This window comes from Brassica napus, chromosome A4 (genome assembly GCF_020379485.1).
Source record: "Brassica napus cultivar Da-Ae chromosome A4, Da-Ae, whole genome shotgun sequence".
Classification (NCBI taxonomy): domain Eukaryota; kingdom Viridiplantae; phylum Streptophyta; class Magnoliopsida; order Brassicales; family Brassicaceae; genus Brassica; species Brassica napus.
Window position 1 is genome coordinate 19767966 of NC_063437.1, and position 21153 is coordinate 19789118.

The 21153-nt window shown below is 33.4% G+C and overlaps 6 protein-coding genes across 7 annotated transcripts; all 6 read left to right on the top strand.

Moving 5' to 3' along the window:
• Nucleotides 1-1044: 1044 nt before the first annotated feature.
• On the top strand, nucleotides 1045-3272 carry BNAA04G22960D. 2 transcript variants are annotated; one of them, XR_007339289.1, is made up of 3 exons: nucleotides 1046-2264; nucleotides 2712-2759; nucleotides 2835-3272. XR_007339289.1 is itself a non-coding variant. In XM_048778635.1 (2 exons), exon 1 carries the CDS (start codon nucleotides 1541-1543, stop codon nucleotides 2213-2215), a length of 675 nt encoding a protein of 224 aa, XP_048634592.1. In that variant the 5' UTR covers nucleotides 1045-1540; the 3' UTR covers nucleotides 2216-2264; nucleotides 2712-3272. The 2 variants fall into 2 exon arrangements, 1 of the variants encoding a protein (XP_048634592.1); XM_048778635.1 differs by having other exon boundaries at nucleotides 1045-2264; nucleotides 2712-3272.
• Nucleotides 3273-5285: 2013 nt separating this feature from the next.
• Nucleotides 5286-6836, top strand: LOC106447466 (CASP-like protein 4D1). Its single transcript, XM_013889392.3, has 3 exons — nucleotides 5286-5612; nucleotides 5757-5883; nucleotides 6351-6836. Exons 1-3 carry the CDS (start codon nucleotides 5434-5436, stop codon nucleotides 6579-6581), a joined length of 537 nt encoding a protein of 178 aa, XP_013744846.1. The 5' UTR covers nucleotides 5286-5433; the 3' UTR covers nucleotides 6582-6836.
• Nucleotides 6837-8267: 1431 nt separating this feature from the next.
• LOC106447467 (CASP-like protein 4D2) lies at nucleotides 8268-9308 on the top strand. Its single transcript, XM_013889393.3, has 3 exons — nucleotides 8268-8529; nucleotides 8641-8767; nucleotides 8932-9308. The coding sequence occupies exons 1-3, from the start codon at nucleotides 8375-8377 to the stop codon at nucleotides 9151-9153; spliced, it is 504 nt and encodes a 167-aa protein (XP_013744847.1). The 5' UTR covers nucleotides 8268-8374; the 3' UTR covers nucleotides 9154-9308.
• Nucleotides 9309-10003: 695 nt separating this feature from the next.
• On the top strand, nucleotides 10004-11080 carry LOC106447468 (CASP-like protein 4D2). Its single transcript, XM_048778636.1, has 3 exons — nucleotides 10004-10306; nucleotides 10538-10664; nucleotides 10747-11080. The coding sequence occupies exons 1-3, from the start codon at nucleotides 10143-10145 to the stop codon at nucleotides 10969-10971; spliced, it is 516 nt and encodes a 171-aa protein (XP_048634593.1). The 5' UTR covers nucleotides 10004-10142; the 3' UTR covers nucleotides 10972-11080.
• Nucleotides 11081-13950: 2870 nt separating this feature from the next.
• LOC106450273 (WAT1-related protein At2g39510) lies at nucleotides 13951-16001 on the top strand. Its single transcript, XM_013891924.3, has 7 exons — nucleotides 13951-14200; nucleotides 14379-14441; nucleotides 14546-14662; nucleotides 14756-14996; nucleotides 15091-15252; nucleotides 15348-15499; nucleotides 15577-16001. Exons 1-7 carry the CDS (start codon nucleotides 14022-14024, stop codon nucleotides 15788-15790), a joined length of 1128 nt encoding a protein of 375 aa, XP_013747378.1. The 5' UTR covers nucleotides 13951-14021; the 3' UTR covers nucleotides 15791-16001.
• A 145-nt stretch (nucleotides 16002-16146) lies between these two features.
• Nucleotides 16147-18049, top strand: LOC106450274 (putative F-box protein At3g20030). Its single transcript, XM_013891925.3, has one exon. It carries the CDS (start codon nucleotides 16762-16764, stop codon nucleotides 17917-17919), a length of 1158 nt encoding a protein of 385 aa, XP_013747379.2. The 5' UTR covers nucleotides 16147-16761; the 3' UTR covers nucleotides 17920-18049.
• The last annotated feature ends 3104 nt before the right edge of the window (nucleotides 18050-21153 follow it).

Below are 21153 nucleotides of genomic sequence, written 5' to 3' on the forward strand. Positions count from 1 at the left end.
TGAGTTAAGAGCTACTCAAGTGATAGAGTAGTTGAGGTACTCAGGTGATAGAGTCCTCCGATCCATTGTTGTAATTCTCGTGTGGATCATCAATATACGGTATTATTCAGTAGATCCGATCTGTGATCCTAACATCGATGTTCTTTGGAAAATAGTTGATTGTTCGTTAAATTGATCGCAAAATAGTGGCTTGCATTGGAAAGCTAACAAAACTTAGAAGATATGCTCCACATATCAAGGCAACAAAGAAGGATTTATTGGGCTGGAAGATTTGCTCAAGACCAGTCTTGATAATAGTAACATGAGAGAGTTTCATAAGCGGTGAACATATATGCAGCTTGCAACACTATTTTGAAATGACATGAAGTATCGTTTCAAAGATTAATCGAAAGTAGTTCACTGTTCAAACTATTGTGTTGTGAAGTTAGCCTGAGATGGAAAACAAACAAAAGTATCACCAAAAAAAACAGATGGAAGCGTTTATGTAAGTAGATTCTAGCAATAACTATGAGTTAAAGTGTAGAAACGCGTCTTCAGAGAATATGAGCTAATATGGGTTTACTCTCAGATCTAGTTACCCAACTGTAGAGCCTTGATAATAGACCCCAAGTTGGTTAGACATCAAGTAACATCCAAATACCATATTCAAATGCGTTGAAATTCACACTTGTATGACTAACCGACAAAGCTTGCAACACGTTGGATGGTCTGTTCAGACATGGGAAGAAACAAATCTTAGTAATTATAACGCTTTTCGATACATTAAGATGGAAGAGAGGAGAATAAATTTCCAAAGTTCATAAGTTTAAGAGAACAAAGGTATATTCCAAGAAACCAAGTGGTACTATATGAAATATCATATAACACCAATATGTCAAATGCTACGTATAAAATGTGTGATTGGCCGATGGAAGAGGCTGGATATATAATTGTTGATGCACATCTCACGAAAATTATTGAAGTTGAATCACTGACACACGGATTTGGTGTGTTTTCTCTGACTCTCTGATGACTTTAGCAAATCTAATATCAATCAACGCATGAAGAAGCGCAAACCAAACAAACAAATCTCACTCTTACCATAGCATATGCGTCACATGGGTTTAAATGCTTTATATGCTATCCATAATACTTTATGTTTTGAAAGGGAAACTATTTGAAAATAAATGCAATTTTTGTTTTCTCTTGATTAAAGATTACAAATTCGAGTTTTCTATGTAACAAAAAAAGAAATGGTCAGCAGTAGCTTTCGCTGAGGGTAAAATTTCATAATCTTTTTACTATTTTAGTCTTTATTGATTTAAAGCAAAAAAGATTATAAACCGAAGGTTCCTTTAACCAAACAAAAGTTATATAGCCAAGTTTCAGTTTCACACTTCCCTATATTAACACTCTTTTTTTTTCCCAGAATCATTTATATCATTCATAGTTTCTGTTCCTTCTGCATTTCATTTTTGACTGTTAGTTGAGTTCTTTCCCCTCTTTGTGTTTGGTTTAATGATATGAACAAGAGATATGAATCTTGTCTTGAATAGGAAACATGAGATCTTTAAGCAGTGTGGGACTTGCTCTAAGCATAGTCTTTGGTTGCTTGCTACTAGCTCTTCTCGCCGAGCTATATTACTTGATCTGTTGTAAGAAGAGGAGGAGGAGACCTAATCTACGAAATGACTATTCTACCCCTGCAACCAGAAAACTTCTCTTCTTCTGTTGCTGCAGCACTAACCCTTCTCCTTCTTCTAGCCCTAAACCTAATGAAACTCAACAGCAATGTCTTCCTCCTGATGATGGGTTTGGGAACGTGGTGGGTCCAGGGCTTGTGTCGAGGTTTTTGTTCACTATCGTGGAGGAAACAGTAGAGGAAATGGAATCTGAAGAAGGTGTTTCCACGAAAGGAAAGAGTTTGAACGATTTGTTTCTAAATATGGAAAGTGGTTCTTCTCCTCCGTATCTCACTCCTCGTGCTTCTCCTTCGCTCTTTACGCCTCCTTACACTCCGTTAACAGAGTCTTGTAACGGCAGAAAAGAAGGTTTCTTCGAGTCACCGACTGATGCTGAGTTTAACAGGCTAGTGAGATCATCATCACATTCACCAACATCATCACCATCGTCTTTGCCGAGATTTAAGTTCTTGAGAGACGCAGAGGAGAAGCTTAACAAGAGGAAAGTGACGGAGATTGCAGAAGCTGAAGAAGTCAGCAAAGGCTTAAACTGATAAGAGTCAGATTTTAAAGATGAAGTTTCAACAAGAACATGACAAAAAGGTGATTAGAAAAGTTTTATGGATTATTCAAATCAAATCATGATTTTAGATAAAAGAATCAAAGTTGTAGATGATTTACATAACTTAGAATTTCAATAACAAATTAATGTTAAAAGAAAAGAGAGAACAAAGATGAACATTGGATTCGGTTTTTGTTTTTGTTTTTTTTCTTTCTTTTCTTCATAATTGCCACACTGTTGTAGTTGACATTTTAAGATGCACGAGCTCAGCATCATAGTCCTAAACCGACTTTCACTTTTAAAAGGAATTAATTCTGAAAGAATGTTAATATAATATCGAATATGTAGTTAGAAAATAGAAGTATTAAGAATCATTAAGTACTACTACTAATTGAGTTTCTCGAGATCATTCGCTTCCAAACTAAGTAGAAGAATTTTTTTATTTTTATTTTTTGTAACTTTCAATATGGACCGATAAATGAATACAGACAAGAGACTCATGAACAGACCAAGTGGAGAATCTCTTTCCCCTTCAGGTTTTTGTCCAATACTTTTTTACTATCCAAGTGGCATCATCAACACCACTTACTCGTTCTTTACCATATTGACAGTTAAAAATGTGACCCTTGAGGGGAATGTAAATAAACAAATCAGATTCCTGAGGCTGCAAGAAGTGGTAACCCTAGCTCAGGGCATAGTGAGCTGAGCTCAAATCCGGTTACTCCATATAAGATCTTCTGCGTCATCATATAATCTTCGTCTTCTTCCTCCCAGTCGATTGCTCCTCCGTGCACAGCAGTTTCTGACATCGCGACTGTGCTTATCGCAAATAATCACTTGTGATAAGCAAAACAACACGGAGAGATTGGTCAACGAATCTGGAAACCCACTTGGACTCTCTCGCTCTCGCCTGTGTTTTGCTGAAAGTCGAAACAACAGGGTGTGACGTTGTGAAAACAACGAACGACGCGTTGTTTTTTGAGTATACTTTTTTTGAAACTATTCTAATTTGGAAACTTTTCTTAATCAAAATTATATTATTTGTTCGACTATCCTACTAAATTAACAATATTATTTTAGATCAAAATATTATGATAACATTAGAGGAGAAACATGGGCGATGGAGAACATGCTTCAACACTCGCCGTATCAGAGTTTTGGAACAGACTGTAAAGAGCTGATCGCAATGATAAAGAAACCCCATGAATGGCTAAACTTCGCAATAGAATTGGAGAAGATAGAGACGCTGCAGATTTGTTTCCCGGACTTCAAGATCATCTATGTGCCACGAGCACGCAACCAGTCCTCTGATTTTTTAGCTAAGACTGTAAGAACTTTTCGTAGGGAGTTATTTTTTGTTGGTTGTTTTATTCCGGTCTGGTTACCCAGACCACCTCAAGTTTGAGTAATAGAATGGTCGTTTGACGTAAAAAAAAACATTATAGGAAAAAAATAATTTTTTTATTTATTTGAATGTCATCAGTTTTAGGAAAGTACATATTGATGTGCCAAACTGCCAATCTATATATGCAAGATTAATTCATACTAATTAAGGTATGTTTCTTATGCCAATTTTCTTTGTCGTTATAATTTCATGGCATAAAAAGGTTTGGTTATTAATTACGAGTTTTTTTTCCAAAAACGTTTTCATTCTCTGGTTAGCTTGCCTCGACATGCCTCCGCTTTGATGGTCACCGAAACTAGAGATCAACTTGTTTCGTTACCCATACAGTTACGATCTATAGAGATAGTACTTAACTCGCCTCGACACTCTTTTCATCGGCTTCAGAACCTGGTCTACGTACTTTCCTAAATTAGATAAAGAGATTAATCCTGAGTGCTGTACAACATCCAGCGAGAATAAATGAATGCATGGATGTGATAAGTGCGAGCGAGTAGAGAGTGAGAGTCTTGACGCAATCGTGTGGAAGAAGTTAGGCCTAAGCGCTAGACGAGGCGACGCATGTGTCCATGATTCTCAGACGTTGACTCAACCCTTAAGTCGTCGTTGACTGTATGCATATATTTTTTGAAGGAAGATGGGATGGCAGCATATGTGTAACCGACCTATAGTCAACTCTTGTTACATATACTTCTAAAAAAACGCGTAAATAAAACCTATTTGTTTTCATTCAGTGTAGAAAACAAAAGATTCTTAGACAACTAAGTCCATAGGTTAAGTAGCTGGCAATACGCTTTGGCTTTTGGCCTCTAGGTGTCCAAAGCGAACTTGTACTCTAATGAATCTTATTGATAAACTGATAAGAATAAGGAACACACAAATGTTTTATGAAAAAAAAATGTATTCATTTTTATAAGAATTAATTTACAATATGCATATGTTTATAAAGATGATGATCTAGCTTATTCCTAATTTAATACAATATATGTATTACGTTTATATAGAGTATTATATTTTTAACATTATATATTTTATTTTTCAAGATTTTTTATCTTATGTTTTCATGATTGTGCTTAGAGAACCTCTAACTAGAAGATGGAAAGAAGTTTTTAACAAAAATAAATAAATAAAAATTAATTAATTAGGAAAGAGAAACAGCATATAAGATCTTAACAATTAACACCTAAGAACATGATTAATGGGAGTTCTTAGAATGAGATTTTTAACAGGATATAAGAAACCATCTCTTAATTTTTAACTAAAAAAACTAAGAACCGGCTCTTAAATTTAGAACCGATTGGAAACTTAAAAATACAATTGTCATTAAGACAATGTTTCAACATGTTTGGGAAAAGCTAAAATAATAAAATATTAATCTTTTTTTTAGAAACCCAACAAGTATCAATCGTTAACTCGTTATTATGATTTGGTTTATATATTGCGGTGCAAAAAGTCACGTTAGCACAGACTAGTTATATATTTTGGTTCTAGTAAACCACTAGTGAATATGCCATGAATCTGGTTGTCAATGAGTATGGTATACGTAGTGCAGATCATATATCATCACGAACTACTAGTTGTCATTTTTGCTAAAAGAAAGTAAAAAAAAATCCATCACGACTTGAATAATACAATTTGTGATCTTTATTTGACACTGACTTAACAAAAATCAACTCTACCATCTCTAGTCAACTTAAATTTTGGCTATAAATGAATCAGTAGTTTCATGTCTCAGCCTCATATTACCAATAATTTACCATCTTAGTATTCTCAGTAAGAAGCTTCTATTACTTAACAGGAAGAGCTAAATGGCTCCACCACCTCCTTCACCGCCGTCCGTTATGTTGAGGACAGTGCTCCTCCTCCTCAGGGTTTTGACGGCGGCTTTCCTCGTTATAACGGTTGCCCTTGTCAGCACCAACACCGTCACCCTCGATATTCAAGGAACGTCTATAAAAATGCATTTTAACGATGTTTATGCTTATAGGTAAATAAACATATATAATGGGCAATTTTATAGCTACATTTTAACAGTTTTTCCCCTTTTTCGCATCTTAAAAAAAAAAAATTCTTCTTCATTCATTTGTTCACATTTGTTTTCTATACATATTTGGATTCATCATTCATGAAGATACATGCTTGCGGCCACCGTCATCGGGCTAGGTTACGCCGTTGTACAACTGGTCTTCACAATCTCCCAATTCGCCACCGGAACTATACATCCTTTTAACTATCTGTTCAGTTTTTATGGCGATAAGGTATTTAAAATTGATTTTTTAAATTTTGAGAAAATTGTGTTTCAAAAAAAAGTGTTTCAAAAAAAATTGAGTAAATAATTATCTAGAAATAGAAAAATCATACAATAGAATGTTAGTAAATATGAAACAATTATATCTCTCGACCTCCTAGATTAATTAATTCTAAAATATAACATGTATTAAATATGATATATGTATGTTTTGGACATTTTTTATTAAAATAAATTTGTTTTTTTCTTATATTAACATAATATCTCAATATGATAAGTTTCATGTTATATGTACAATATATTTAAAATTAATAAAATAATGTGTTGTAATATGTTATTTTTTTTGTTAAGATCTCAACTCATTAGTTCCATTATATCTAGTTTGTATATTTATGTTCTGTAAAACACAACGAGAGGACATACATATATTGCTTTTGAATCACATATTCTTGTTAATGATTGTTAAAATCTGGACAGATTATATCATATTTACTTGCAACGGGTTCGGCAGCTGGATTTGGAGTGAGCAAAGATTTGAAAGATACATACTTAGCATTAATAGATTTTGATTCAACAGATCCAGTGGATAACTTCTTCAGTAAAGGATACGCATCAGCCAGTCTTCTTCTCTTTGCTTTCGTATCTCTTGCCGTTTTATCAGTTTTCTCATCTCTTGTTCTTTCCAAACGACCAATTCAAGTCTCATAAACACACGTATCATTTTAACCGTGTATGCTTTCTTCATTATGATTCGTGCATGCTTTCTCCCACCAATCGTGGAACTTGATCAGATTATATATATGCTTTTCAAGATGTATTGGTTACGTTACCAAAATAAGAGATTCTTAATTTTGACAAGAAGGTCTCATTGTTATTTCTGGTTTACTATTTCTGTAATGCCTTTTTGGGGGTTATCTAGTTATCTGTATTATTAATATGAAATATCACCCTGGTCCCCTCAAATAATGATGATGTTAATTTAATCTCAAAGAAAGCCCACTTAAAACTCTTACAAATAATTAATTAACTACTATCGGGACATAATCCAATATTTAGTTGTGACGATGGTTGAAAAATTGGAGCAGCATGCATGCTTAGAACACGATTTATGGGGGTTCTTAGGGTAGAGTTCTTATATTCCGCTAAGAACTCCACCCTAAGAACTCTCCATTAATTATGCTCTTAGGATCAACATATTAGACATCTAACTTATAACTGGCCGTGGCACTATAGTAGGATATAGCTAGAAGATTCTTGATATATTATGGTTAATATTGTAACGTGGATATAAATAATATTTACATATATATATTTGTATCTATCTAAATTATAAAATATCTCTAGTATAAAGATACTTCCTTCTTTATATTCGAATCTTTATCCCAAAAAATGAAGAACAAAGTGAAATGATCATCCGTACCATATGTAACTAATCAATCTTGCACGACGTCCAGTCTTACAATGTAATCGGTAAATAACTCGGGTCCGATGAGAACATAACCCTTAACTTATTTAGGTATTGTATTAAATCTAACACTTTAATTCGTTCCTTAACTATGATAAGATTTTGATACTTTTAAAATGTTATGCATGGCTTTTTAAATATACATGTAGCTAAAAAGCATTAGAATTGAATAGGAGTAATTTATAATCGAATTCATAAAAGTTAAGTGAATGAAAAATTCCAATAAAAAGTAGCCTTATATAAAAGTTGTAGAAGTGGACTCCAATTTCTCTTTCTAAGTGTAAACTGGTTATATATTAATGGGAATGCTGATGGCAAGATTGGACGCCGTTACTCAAGAAGCATTTCCTTGGATTTCATCAATCAGAGGACTAGTGGCACATATGTAGCAAGCATATGGTGAACTCTTATTATACTTCTTTTGAACATTATGAACTGATTATATATGATATTAATGCTACTTTCTTTATTAAAAAACGACCAAATTCTTATCATTTGGTGAAACCGTGTTTTTATTTTCACCGCTAGATGTTCAAGTCCGAATGCAAGTTGTAAGGATAGGAGTGTAGATAATCCCATTTGAAAACCGAAAAATGTATTTATGTATAGTCAAAAAGAACGATTTGAAGATATTCTTTTTGTTTATCAAAATAGCATGTCCGCCATTTCTATATAAGCAACAACAAACAAAAATCTTTGTTAAAAACAACATTATTGAATATTGAGTATATATACCTAATATAGATAGATAGATCATAGATGTATATCCCTCTAATATAAAAAATATAAATTAGTTGAACGCGTTAATCAAGTTCGTCACGACTTCAATACTAAAAAAAAATGTTTGACGTTGACATTAATAGAAAGATCAACTTCTATCTTTCTAGTCAACGAGATTATTTTGCTTATAAATTAGTTGGCATTCCATGTATTGTAATATATCTAATTAATTCTCAAGCATTTTCTTCATATTTCCTTCTATAGTTTCTCCTTTAAAAAGTTTCTTACAAAAACATTTTAAAATCTGTAATCATATATGGCACCACCACCACCTGTTTCATTGAAGGTAGTAAACCTTCTACTGAGGGTTCTGACGGCAATTTTCCTAGTTATATCTGTCATCGTCCTCACCACCAATAGCGTAACCATCGGATCTATCAAATTTCATTTCAATGATGTTTATGCTTATAGGTAAAATGATCCAACCTCTTTATTAATATTTTTTCTTCCTTTATTTGTACAATCTTGTTATTGTAAACTGAAATTTCATTTAACTAATTTACTTACTTTGTAATCTTGAAGATATATGCTAGCCGCAGCTGTCATCGGACTGATTTACGCTGTCATACAACTTATATTCACAATCTGCCAATTCGCCACTGGAGTGACAAACTCATTTACTTATCAACTCGATTTTTACGGTGACAAAGTATTCACTTTATAATCTCTAACAAATTTATAATCAAATATCACATAAATGGAGAAAATATTATAATATATAATCTAATCTCTTGAACGTAATTATTCTTTTGAATCGATGAAGCTTACCTGAAAATGTGTCTTTTTAATTAGTGATGATTTTGCTCTTGGCAGTTAGTATCATATCTAGTGGCGACGGGTTCGGCAGCTGGATTTGGAGTAACCAAAGATTTGAAAGATGCATTTATAGCGTTGGTTGCATTAGATTCGACTGATCCTGTGGATGAGTTCTTCAGCAAAGGATATGCATCAGCCAGTCTTCTTCTCTTTGCTTTCCTCTGTCTCGCCGTTTTATCTGTTTTCTCGTCTTTAGCCATTGCCAAACGATCATTTTAATTCTCATCATGAAAAACACAAATTAATGCTTTAAAATCTGATTTGATTATATAGCTTTGTCCCAATGTTATGTGTTGTTATTCATTCTGTAAACAACTTACGATTGTTTTTGTTACCAAAGTCTAATAAGTGTTGATCTAATGCATGTTAAGTAATTCAACTGCTGTGTGTTAAATCGACGCCATGTTATGATATAAGTTATATACACTCCCAATTAGCATGTTATCAAAATAACTTCGACATTTTAAGATCCACATCAATTATATTGTGTTAACACGTTACTTAACTAAAATTCTGAAATTTTTGGTTATGTCACAAGTTGACCAGTTTCTCTTAAATAAAACTGATACTACAATACATGCATGTTTTGGATCAAATACAAGTATGTGGATTAAAAATTTCGAAAATAATCTCTTTTAATGTATAAGTATACATTGCTTTGCACCGAGCAAAAATATACACGCTTTTGACCATTCACCCCTAGATTGGAATATCCTTGTATTGTTGAAACGTTAAATGTAAGTTTTACACCCTAGCGGTTATATAAAACCCTTATTGGTTCAAATATATTACCAAATTAATAACTACTATATCTTAACCCGTAAACCTACTCATAAGATTTGAATTACTTAGATGAGTTTATTGAAGTTTGGTACATAACAAACAATATCTTTTACATTCGTTTGGTAAGCTAGACGTGGGGATCGATCGTTTCAGCACGTCTGCAATAGTATAATACAATATACTTATTTGGTATATTTAAATTATATGCGCTTTTTTTTTGACATTGACTTTAATTAATGTTCTTATCCCACCGAGAAAAAGTCAACTCATATCTCTCTAAGTTACAAAAAATTGACATTTAGTTATAAAAATTGACATTTCATGTCTTGTTCAAACATCTCAGGCTTATCTTCTGCTTACTCTTTGATTACCAGGTTTATAAGAAAATACCTATTAAATGCCTTGAATAGCTACTTATTTTTTACATGGCACCACCCTTGGTTTCTCTCAGAGTAGTACTCCTTTCTCTTAGAGTTTTGACTGTGGCTTTCCTTGTCATAACTGTCATCATCCTAAGCACCAACAGCGTCACCATTGTATCTCAAGGAAACTCATTGAAATTTCATTTCAAAGATGTTTATGCCTATAGGTAACAACACCCTACGAACCTCTTGACTTTTCTTTTCTTCCTTTTTCTTCGGTATAGTTTTTATGCAGGTTGATTAGTTTGATTGAGATTAAAACATGTCACAAACCGTTAATTGGGTGGAAGCTTCGTGCGTCGAATGATATGTCAAGAATCAAGACGTAGTAAACTCATTTATAAGTTTTCTTATGATGATTCACTTAATTGTTATTTTGTTTTCTTGAATGCTTGAAGATACATGTTTTCAGCCGCTATCATTGGATTACTTTACGCTGTCATACAACTGTTCTTCTCAATCTCTGAACTCGCCACCAGAACTAAAAACCCTTTCAATTATCAACTGGATTTTTACGGTGACAAGGTAAATAAGAATATGCTTTTTTGAACCTATAATCAACAAAGCTTGACTGAAATGTGTTTTCTAATTAATGGTATTTGGACAGATAATATCATATCTAGTGGCAACTGGTTCGGCGGCTGGATTTGGAGTGACCAAAGATTTAAAAGATACATTTCTAGCATTAGTCGTATTGGATTCGACTGATCCTGTAGATAAGCTCTTCAGCAGAGGATACGCATCGGCTAGTATGCTTCTCTTTGCTTTCTTCTGCCTCGCTGTTTTATCTGTTTTTTCATCACACACCATTGCCAAACACCAGTTAAGTTAAGTTCCATCATTATTCACTCATACTCTCTTCGATTGGATCATATGGCTTTGTGGCTATGTAATGTGTTGGTGCAATTCTTTAAGCAATTTGACTTTTTATGGAATCTCAAGTATAGTGCTGGTTCAAGAGAAAATACGGATTAGTTTGTTTTAAAATTCATGATTCCAACACGAATCTAAAAATGTGTAAAAAACAAACTGAACATTAGTAGTAGTACATATGCAATGACAATATACGTTTCATATAAGCGATTAAGGTGTAAACAATTGCTTTGCTGAAGAGCCAAATTTGTATTTATTAAAATCAAGAAATGAAAGCACTATGTCCTAGCTTATATATGTCATATGTGCTTTGAGCTACATATCTGACCAAGGCCCAATATAAATATGAGTAGAATATTTAATTAACCTGAAACAAACCGAACCTAATTGAAATGAAATGATTTTGATTAGGGCTAAAATTATAGTCTTACTAGTTACTACAATCAACACTCTAATTCTACAATGCCCACTTCTATGGATATTTGTATGTAATTAACCATATCCAAATTTGTGAATATCCGAAACAAATCAATACGATTATCAAATCGAACAGAATATTACAGAAACAGGCAATGTTAGTGGAGAAAAGAATGATATATTAATTGTAAAGCCTAAACCACGAAACCAACCCCAAATAGGACACCAACGGATATCTGAGACTTGTCTAAGCACTATCTTATCTTTTTTTTCGAAACACTTTTTTTTTTGAAACACGAGCACAATCTTATCTACTCTTTTCTTTTTATATTATATATAACATCTTTTCACTCTATATGCATGCTAAACCTTTTCTTAGACAATGTAAGTGATACTTTCCTTTGGCTACTTCGATTTCATAGCCTCAAATGCTGTCAATTCAAGCAAATACTCTAGATGATATTTTTATGATTAGTTGTCACACAAGAAAATTGATATAAAATTAATTATTTACTGGCGCAGGTGGTGGCAGGATGAATAAATTTTAGACCCCACTATACCACTTGTTTTGGCGGAGATGCAGATATCATTATTCGGTTATTTCTTCGGTTTTAATTCTTTGAATATATATTGTTCTTCTTATAATCATGGAAAGACTCAATTAATCTTTCAATATAAACTAGTAGACTATCACAAATATTGGTTCTTTAAGTTTTTGATATTGTTGTAATTTATAAAAGATGCCGTTGAATATCTAGTTTTGAGATATGTTTTGTTGGTTGATGTTTTCTTGTCAATAGCTCTTTTATCGAATAACAATCCCAAAGATACAAAAGATAGAATATGATGATGTTTTCTTATCAATAGTTATCTATTACGAATCAACTATCAAATCAGTTGTGCTGCATCATCCGCTACTTGGAAGAGCCAGTTAATTCGATGTCAACTCAGCTTGCCAAATTTGTCCAATATGGTGGAGGAGAACGACCTATTCACTTCACCTTCTTACATTTTTATGTGTAAGTTCATTGGTTCTTCGGTTATATGATGTATCACAATTATGGTTTTTTTTACTTGCGCTAAAAGTATATTGAACGTATTTGGATTTTAATTTCACTAACCAATCATCATTGTTCATTAACATGACACATCACACATCGTGACACTTGGAACAGGTTAAAAGTACAAAACAAAACGAACTAAAATTTTATTTATCTTAATGTAGAAAAAGTATAGCATATTGCACTGAAGATGGGAATATATGTCGTCAGGGACGGTTCGCCACATAACATGGCTATGATATACACAATCGGGCTGTCAGGAATTAAACTCTGTAGCATTCGTCAGATATATATCATATATCTAGATTCCATTATGAGTTTTAATCAAAATACTACTACTATATAGCGATATAGGCTCCAGGTGGAGAGAATCATAAAGTGCCAGAAATCCTCAACCACGACGTTGGCCAAAAGTTATTTTGTTTTCTTTCTTCCACATATGATCCGATTCGGATGCATTATGCGGTTATCCACTTATTAAATGTGTTATGTGGATATATAATCACATACTCTAAAGTTTTCTGAAGCTCGATTGAAGTTATATTTATTTAATTTAGTGGGTTCAATTATTCGTTATACCTGTACATATCTCTTCTTATCACAGTCTACAAATACAAAATTGACACGTATGCACTTGTGTTCCTAAAACGAGACTCATTATCCCCATTTGTTTGCTGAGTATGATATTCGTCTTACTCTTTTATGATGGTTTTTAATATCTTTTGGTATTTTCTTAAGGAACAATTATTGCAGCTAATACAACTATCTATAATTTTACTCAATATCGTTCGCTAACATTATATCTGTTTAATAGTTCGTAATAGAAAAACTAAAAAAGGAAAGTAAACTATTCGATATTTTAATTTATTATTGTTATATTAAAATGTACTTATATATGTGCATTTTTATAAAGATTGAAAGGCTACAATACTCAACATGTATATACGAAATCATCAAAATCTATTTTGATAAATTAAAAGATGACATACGGATTTGGGATAAAAGGAGCATGCGGACAACTTGATATTCTTTTATGTAATCGGATAACAATTGAGCATAGTCATTTTCTGTAAGAAAAATATGTGAAATCTATGGAATCTTCAATGGTATTTAAAGCGGTTAAATCCGTGAGTACTCAGTTTCCTTGATTAAAAGAACCAAAGCAAATTGTTTGAATTTTTATAATTAACAATATGAGTTGATGTTTCCATCATCATCACGACAACCAAATCACTAATATAATTATGTATGTCCTTCTTATAAACCAGGGATAATATATAATGATGTTATATTTATTCTATGTAGTGAGAATGGCATATGTAACTATCAGACTCGCATTACTTAGTGGAATCCCTAGAATACCTCCTAACCCAAAAGTCATCTTTCAAATTTTAAATTCCCATGAAAAATTACACAAAACCCTAAAAACCGTCCTATAAAACCAACCCCATACCCTCCCACATTTCTCCATCAGCTCTTTCTTACATCACTATTCCTATTTCTCAGTTTATACCAGAGTACGTAGAGATATATGGCTTTAAAAACATGGAAGCCATTCCTAACTGTTATTTCTCTTCAATTCGGATACGCTGGACTATCGATCATAGCGAAATTCGCACTAGATCGAGGCATGAGCCCTCACGTTCTAGCTGCATATCGCCATATCGTTGCCACAATTTTCATTGCTCCATTTGCTTTTTTCTTGGATAGGTATAGTATTTTCATTTGGTGTAATTAAAATTGTACTATGGTCATGCATGTATGATTTTAACGTATTGTGTACGTAAAAGTAAAGCACGTATTTGTATTATAATGTCTACGTATTCTTTACATAGACATCAATATGCTTTCTGAATATTTTGCTTTAATTTTCTTTTGGAATGAGCAGAAAAGTGAGGCCAAAGATGACGCTGCCCATCTTCTTCAAGATAGCGTTGCTTGGGTTATTGGAGTAAGATTATTTTACTCATTTTTGTTTATTTGAACACTTATAAATTCATCTCTTAAGTTTAAAGTACCGACTGTTAAACTATGTTTGTGTTTATATGTTTATAGACCAACAATTGATCAGAACTTATACTACACTGGAATGAAGTACACTTCCGCAACTTTCACAGCTGCAATGACCAATGTTCTCCCTGCCTTTGCCTTTCTTATGGCATGGATCTTCAGGTAATTAAACACACAGCTTTTTTTTCCTTTGTGGTTTAGTTTTTTTCCAGTTTGAATTTTCTGGACTAAAGGATCAATAAATTTGATGTGTAGACTAGAGAAGGTTAACATCAGGAAAATACACAGCCAAGCCAAGATTCTAGGGACAGTGGTGACAGTTGGTGGAGCAATGCTTATGACTGTTGTGAAAGGACCTTTAGTTCCATTGCCTTGGGTTAATCCTAACGATAGTCATCAAGACTCATCTAATCCCGGTGTCACACCAGATCTTACAAAAGGCGCACTCCTCATCGCTATCGGTTGCATCTGCTGGGCCGGTTTTGTCAATCTCCAAGTAACTTTAAAACCAAGATTTAAATTCAAATATATATATTGGAACCGGTTATTGAACTTAGCCACTCAATTGATGATTGGTTAAATATATTCAGGCGATCACGCTTAAATCGTACCCGGTAGAGCTGTCCTTGACGGCTTACATATGCTTAATGGGATCTATTGAAAGCACTATTGTGGCACTTTTTATTGAAAGGGGAAATCCTTCTGCTTGGGCTATTCAACTGGATTCCAAATTACTAGCCGCGGTTTATGGTGTAAGCTTATTATACTATTAAATAATCTAGGGTTTGATTCGGGTTATATATACATATCAAATTAAATGATCTTACTGTGATATGATATGATGCAGGGAGTAATATGTTCAGGTGTTGGTTACTACGTTCAAGGAGTAATAATGAAAACTCGAGGACCGGTGTTTGTGACTGCCTTCAATCCACTGAGCATGGTCATCGTTGCGATTTTGGGTTCTATAATTCTTGCTGAGGTTATGTACCTTGGAAGGTACGTAAGCTTTTGAAGCTCTAATGACTTTTCAAAAATCTCAATAACCCAACTATACATCAAAATAATTTATGTAGGATTCTTGGAGCAATAGTGATAGTTCTTGGGCTCTATTCCGTTTTGTGGGGCAAAAGCAAAGACGAACCATCTAATTCATTTTCAGACATGGACATAGAGCTCCCACGTAGTACTCCACAAGTTGTGACATTCTCGTTGAATGCAAACACGGAAACGGACACCATGGATGCAAGTGTTGTGACCTCGAGGCATAACACCAATGAATCAGTCTAAAATAAACAAAGCACTAACGGCGATTATAAAATATAATAAACGTAAACAATGAGTCCGATTTCGAAATACCGGATCGGTACTGATTGGTAGAGTCAAGAGTGATGATGTTATTGTATTGCTAATTTTGGCTTTGTTAAATTTTGTATCCGGCTAATAATATATGAAATGTTTTGCATTATTAAAAGTACTTGATACGAATAATTAATCTGTACTGCTTTTGAGTTCTTGAATTATGTAACAAATCTTCAGTCTCTTGTGGGTTTCCTACGTATATTTCCAACAGATGGACAAGAAATCTGCAACATATACATCTGTGTAATATAAACAATTGCTTTATGTTTCTTTCTTTGCATACGTAATCTGCAAAAAGTTATCGAAAAGTATATGCTTTAGAGCACGAGCGTGATGTAATGCGGTGGTGGGTAATGGAGCATAATGGATCTAATCAACAATTTCTTTTTTGAATCGGGACGTGTTTTGGAGATTCTTTATATTGCGGTTTCTGATCGCCACATAAGAAAAGCATCTTCGTGAGAGAGATAGTTTTGTACTTGATCTTGATGTGTCAGCTTTTGTAATTTTGTTATGTAAAGGCTTCAGATTTCTGGAGAGCATTCAATGAATGGTGCTGTTTTCTTCGAATATTCTTAGTCAGTCATTTCAAGATCCTTTCATCATCCTACTTGATGACAACGATTTTAAGTATTAAAAAAAAGCAAATAATCTTCCAGAAAACAATAGAAAATAAGAACAGATTGTCTGAAAAAGACGCTCTCTACCCCTATCTCTGGTTTCTCTAAATAACTATAGATCTTAAAAGCAATAAGATTGTGTATGTCGGTGGTTAAACGCACCGTTTTTGTGTGTCACATGTATATATACTAAGCGTAATCTAATATGTGGTATATCCCCTATAAAAGAAAGCGTGAAAAAGATAGAACCCTAATTTATTTCGCCATCTGTTTCAAACAATGACTACTATCTCTGATCTTTCCCGAGATTTGATCGGGGAGATACTCTCGAAAGTTCCGATTACTTGTGTTGGAAAAGTAAGATGCACTTGCAAAAGATGGAATGCTTCAACGAGAGATAGGCTAGTTGGAAAAGCAGGAGCTAAGCAGTCTATGGGGTTCATGATGATGGATTATAAGGTTTGTTCAGCGAGAATCAATCTCAACGGAATACTCAAGGACGAGGAAGGCTCTGTTGTTGGTCCAATATCTATAAAACCGATTGATAAGCTCAATGAAATTGAGATATCTAAAGTGTTTCACTGCGACGGCTTGTTGTTATGTGCGACGAGGCTATTGGTTTGGAACCCGTATCTAGGACAAACCAAGTGGATCCAGCCCAAAAAAGCTTACCACAGGCTGGACAGGTATGCTCTCGGATACGATAAAAACAAGAAATCCTACAAAATATTGAGGTTTGTGGATGATCAGTACTTGCCCACATACCTTTTTGAGTTCGAAATCTACGATATGAACTCTAACTTGTGGAGGGCTCTTGATGTCACTCCCGACTGGGATATCGAGTATTTTCGACCCGGCTTGACAGTGAAGGGAAACACTTACTTTTTCGCTAAACAAAAAGTAATATTTGAAGAAGGCGCAAATGAAGCAGACGGAGATGTGGATGATTTCTTGGTTTCTTTTGATTTTACAAAAGAGAGATTTGGACCACATCTACACGTGCCGTTTCACTCTCATCTCCATGAAGACACCGTGGCTCTATCGAGTGTCGGAGAGAATAAGCTTGCAGCCTTGTATCAGTCCGAGGATATAAATGCAATGGAGATATGGGTTACAACTAAGATTGAGCCCCATATGGTGGCATGGAGCAAGTTGTACTTCTTAGCGGTTAATAATATGATCCCTCTCATTGGTGCAAGTTTCTTCATTGACGAGGAAAAGAAACTTGCAGTGGTTTTCGCTTTAGATATACATGGTCGCTACAAAAGAGCTTGCATCACTGGAGAGAATGGGTATTTTAAACAAGTGGATCTCGGAGAAGTTGCTGTGAATTCTGATGACGAAGATCCCTACTGTTTCCCAGTCTGCTCTTACGTCCCAAGTTTGGTTCACATCAACCAAGGCCTAGTTCTATCGGGAAAAAGGAAAGAACGTTAAGTTCATTTTTATAAGTGCCGTGTTTGTTTCCGCATATCATCTCCTCTTTGTTTTCTTTTGCCTTTTGTCATCTTCTTTGAACAAGACTTGGTCAAATTACTTATATTTATTTTGTTTCTATTTTCATTTACTACTGGTATTGAAGTCTTGACCAAGTATTTATTGATCACAAAACAAGCATGCTTTTGCACAACCCGTAGCTAAATCTTGATTTACCTTTTGAGAACAAGACAAGAGCAACTGAAAGATGGAGCTTACCAAATTACCAACTACTCCGACCAAGGCTAAACACGACTAGAATTAATGCACCAATAACAGAATATACAAGCAACCTAAAACAACACATATGATTATCATGTATTGGTCAAAGTTGATGAATCTGGAGATGATGGAAAAATGGGTTTCGAAAGCTCACCAAACCTTTAATTGGACGAGAGAGACAGCTTCTACGGCGTTGGGGCTTTAAAACGCATATACATATGTCACATTAAGGTTAAGATATGGAAGTTCAGAGTTGTTCCAGATAATTCCAACGATTTTTAGAGATATATTTGCTAAAAACAAAATTTTCCATGCTTTTGCACTTTAGTCCATGTACTTCGTCTATTTTACAAATTTAACTTCTATCTTTTGAACTGTTCACAAACTTTCTTGAAATTCAAGAATTTAAAACTTTCAGATAGATCATTTTAATCAAAAATTGGATTCTACTTATTCTTGTAATTTCGGGTGTTACAAGAAGTCTACTAAACCATGATGCACTAATTTTTTTAATTATGTACTAATTAGAGAAGTCAGCTATACAAACTGATAAATTTGGTAAGATTTAGTATTTCACCAATTATGTTTATGTTTCTGTATGCTAAATTCAAATAAAGTTATAGATTATAAGATTTATTTTTTAGCTTAAAGTTGTATTTTTCATTGGTTATATTTCCTTCCAAAAGTAAAGTAAGATATATATTATTAAACTGATAAATTTGGATGCATCTACTATATCCTGAATGATAAAGATCAGCTTGGAAAATTTGACTCCTAGGAGTGATGAAAGAATATTCTTCGGATACTCGACCAACAGCATCACATACCGGATTTACAACAAGAGAACTTTCTACTTAGGAGATGCTGTGAATTTGGTGTTCGATGACAATCAAAACATGTTACTGGAACCAGTTGAATCTCAACAAGAGGAAAAAGAACCCACGATAAATGAGTCTAAAGCAGAAAATGCAAGTGATGATGTGTCTTGCGAAGCTGAAGTGGATAAAAAAGATCAAGGCTTGTGGCCCAGGGATATTCTCAAACTGAACTAAATGACTTTGATGAAATATTTGTACCAGTAGTTCGTCTTGAATCCATACGACTCTTATTATTGTAGTTGTAAAAGTTATTGTTTCAAAAAATATAAAGTTTTTTTTTTGTTTTGTATGTTAGATTCAAAAATTTATATATACATATCTTATTGTAATTGTTTTATTCTTATTTAAGCTTAAAATATTACTTCAAAAAATTTATCTGTTTTGAAACAATTTTAAGTATTGTTAGATATGCACATTTTCAAGATCATAAGAATCATGCATCAGATTTCATTAGCAGATTTCATCAGTAAACTTCTCGAGAAAACTTTTCAACAGACTTCCCGAGAATTTTTTTTACCAAAAAGTCAACTAAAATAATATTCAAACATAAAAAAGGTTTATGTCTTCCTATCAATTTTGCGTAATTTAGATAATAGTAAGATATAATTATTACACACAAATTTATAATAAAATAACAAAGTTCCAACATATTACACTTTTAATATCAAATAAGTCCAGACACAAAAAATAATTATACAAAAATTTAGACATTTGACCTCCAAAGTTTACTAAAACATGAATACATGTAAATTAACAAGAAAAACTTAAAATTTTAATTGTATATATAGAACAAATGCAAGTTTCTAAAACTAACGGAGAATTTTTCATAAGAAGTATGTTCTCATTAGCTAAAACATAAATAAACATGAAGGTTGCTAATCTCAAACATATATGAAAAAATAAGTTATAAATTTTAGTCATGAACACCAATAATAACAAATACACATGAATCAACAAGAAAATTTTGATATAGAAAAACGCTCTGAACCAAACCAAAATAGAGACATGTTTAATATGGTAGATACTTTTCTATAATCAAAATACTGGAAAAAAGTGAACCTAGGAGTGGATGTTTGAGTATCAATACGGATTGTAAGAGATTTGTGATTATCTCCAATATAGATAAACTCAAAACCCAAAGAGGTGAGTTAACCAATTCATCCGACTTTCACATAAGCATGCAACTAAAATTAAGGTTCATTGATTAATATGTTTTTTTATTCCTACTTACAATTAAAAATACAATTATTTTGATTTACTTTCATTTTCCATATGTTAAACAAATATCATAGTTTGGCGCCACTAGATTAACTATCTAGTTCTTGTTACGTTTTTAGGCGCTATACATCCAATTACCTCTTATAGGTTAAATAATGATTCATATAAAACTGTTTCTTGACGCTCAAATCTCTCTCACTAGTTCTTCTCTCTCCCTCACACATATCGAAAATGGCATCAGTCAATTTTCAAGTTATCGCAGTTTTGAACCAAGGTACGCAAGCTTCTTGGATTCGAATGATTGTTAGTTTTCTAGATATCAAAACCCTATTTGTAATTGTTCTTGAACATCAAGAAATCTTCAGACGAGTTATACTGTTCATGAGGATCTTAGTAATGTTTTGTTCATGTACCATTTGTTTGGTAACTTTGTTTCTTGGATTCGAATGATTGTTAGTTTCTAGGTTTCAAACTGCAACGGTTCTTGTTTTCCAGTTTTCTAGGTTGATTTCTTGATTCACTCGAGTATTAAAGTATAATGTTCATAAGAATACTCTTTTATCGTTCCATATTTTCTGTTTTTTGAAACTCATTGTTTGGAATGTGAATCGAAACTCATACTCTTGATGAGATTTATGCGTTAGCAAATTATATATGTCTACTCACATTTTCTGATGTATTATCTTTTGCAGAGGTTTAATAAGTCTTAAACGTCTCACACGAGAGGTGGCTCAATGGTGAAGAACTGAATGTTTTGTTTCATAATCATGCACTACTATTCAAAAAGTCTTGGAAGCTTTTCATGACGATTGGCAAAGCGCCAATGAAATACTGGTTTTGTCAATTTCAATTACTCATTCACGCAGAGCCCAACGTT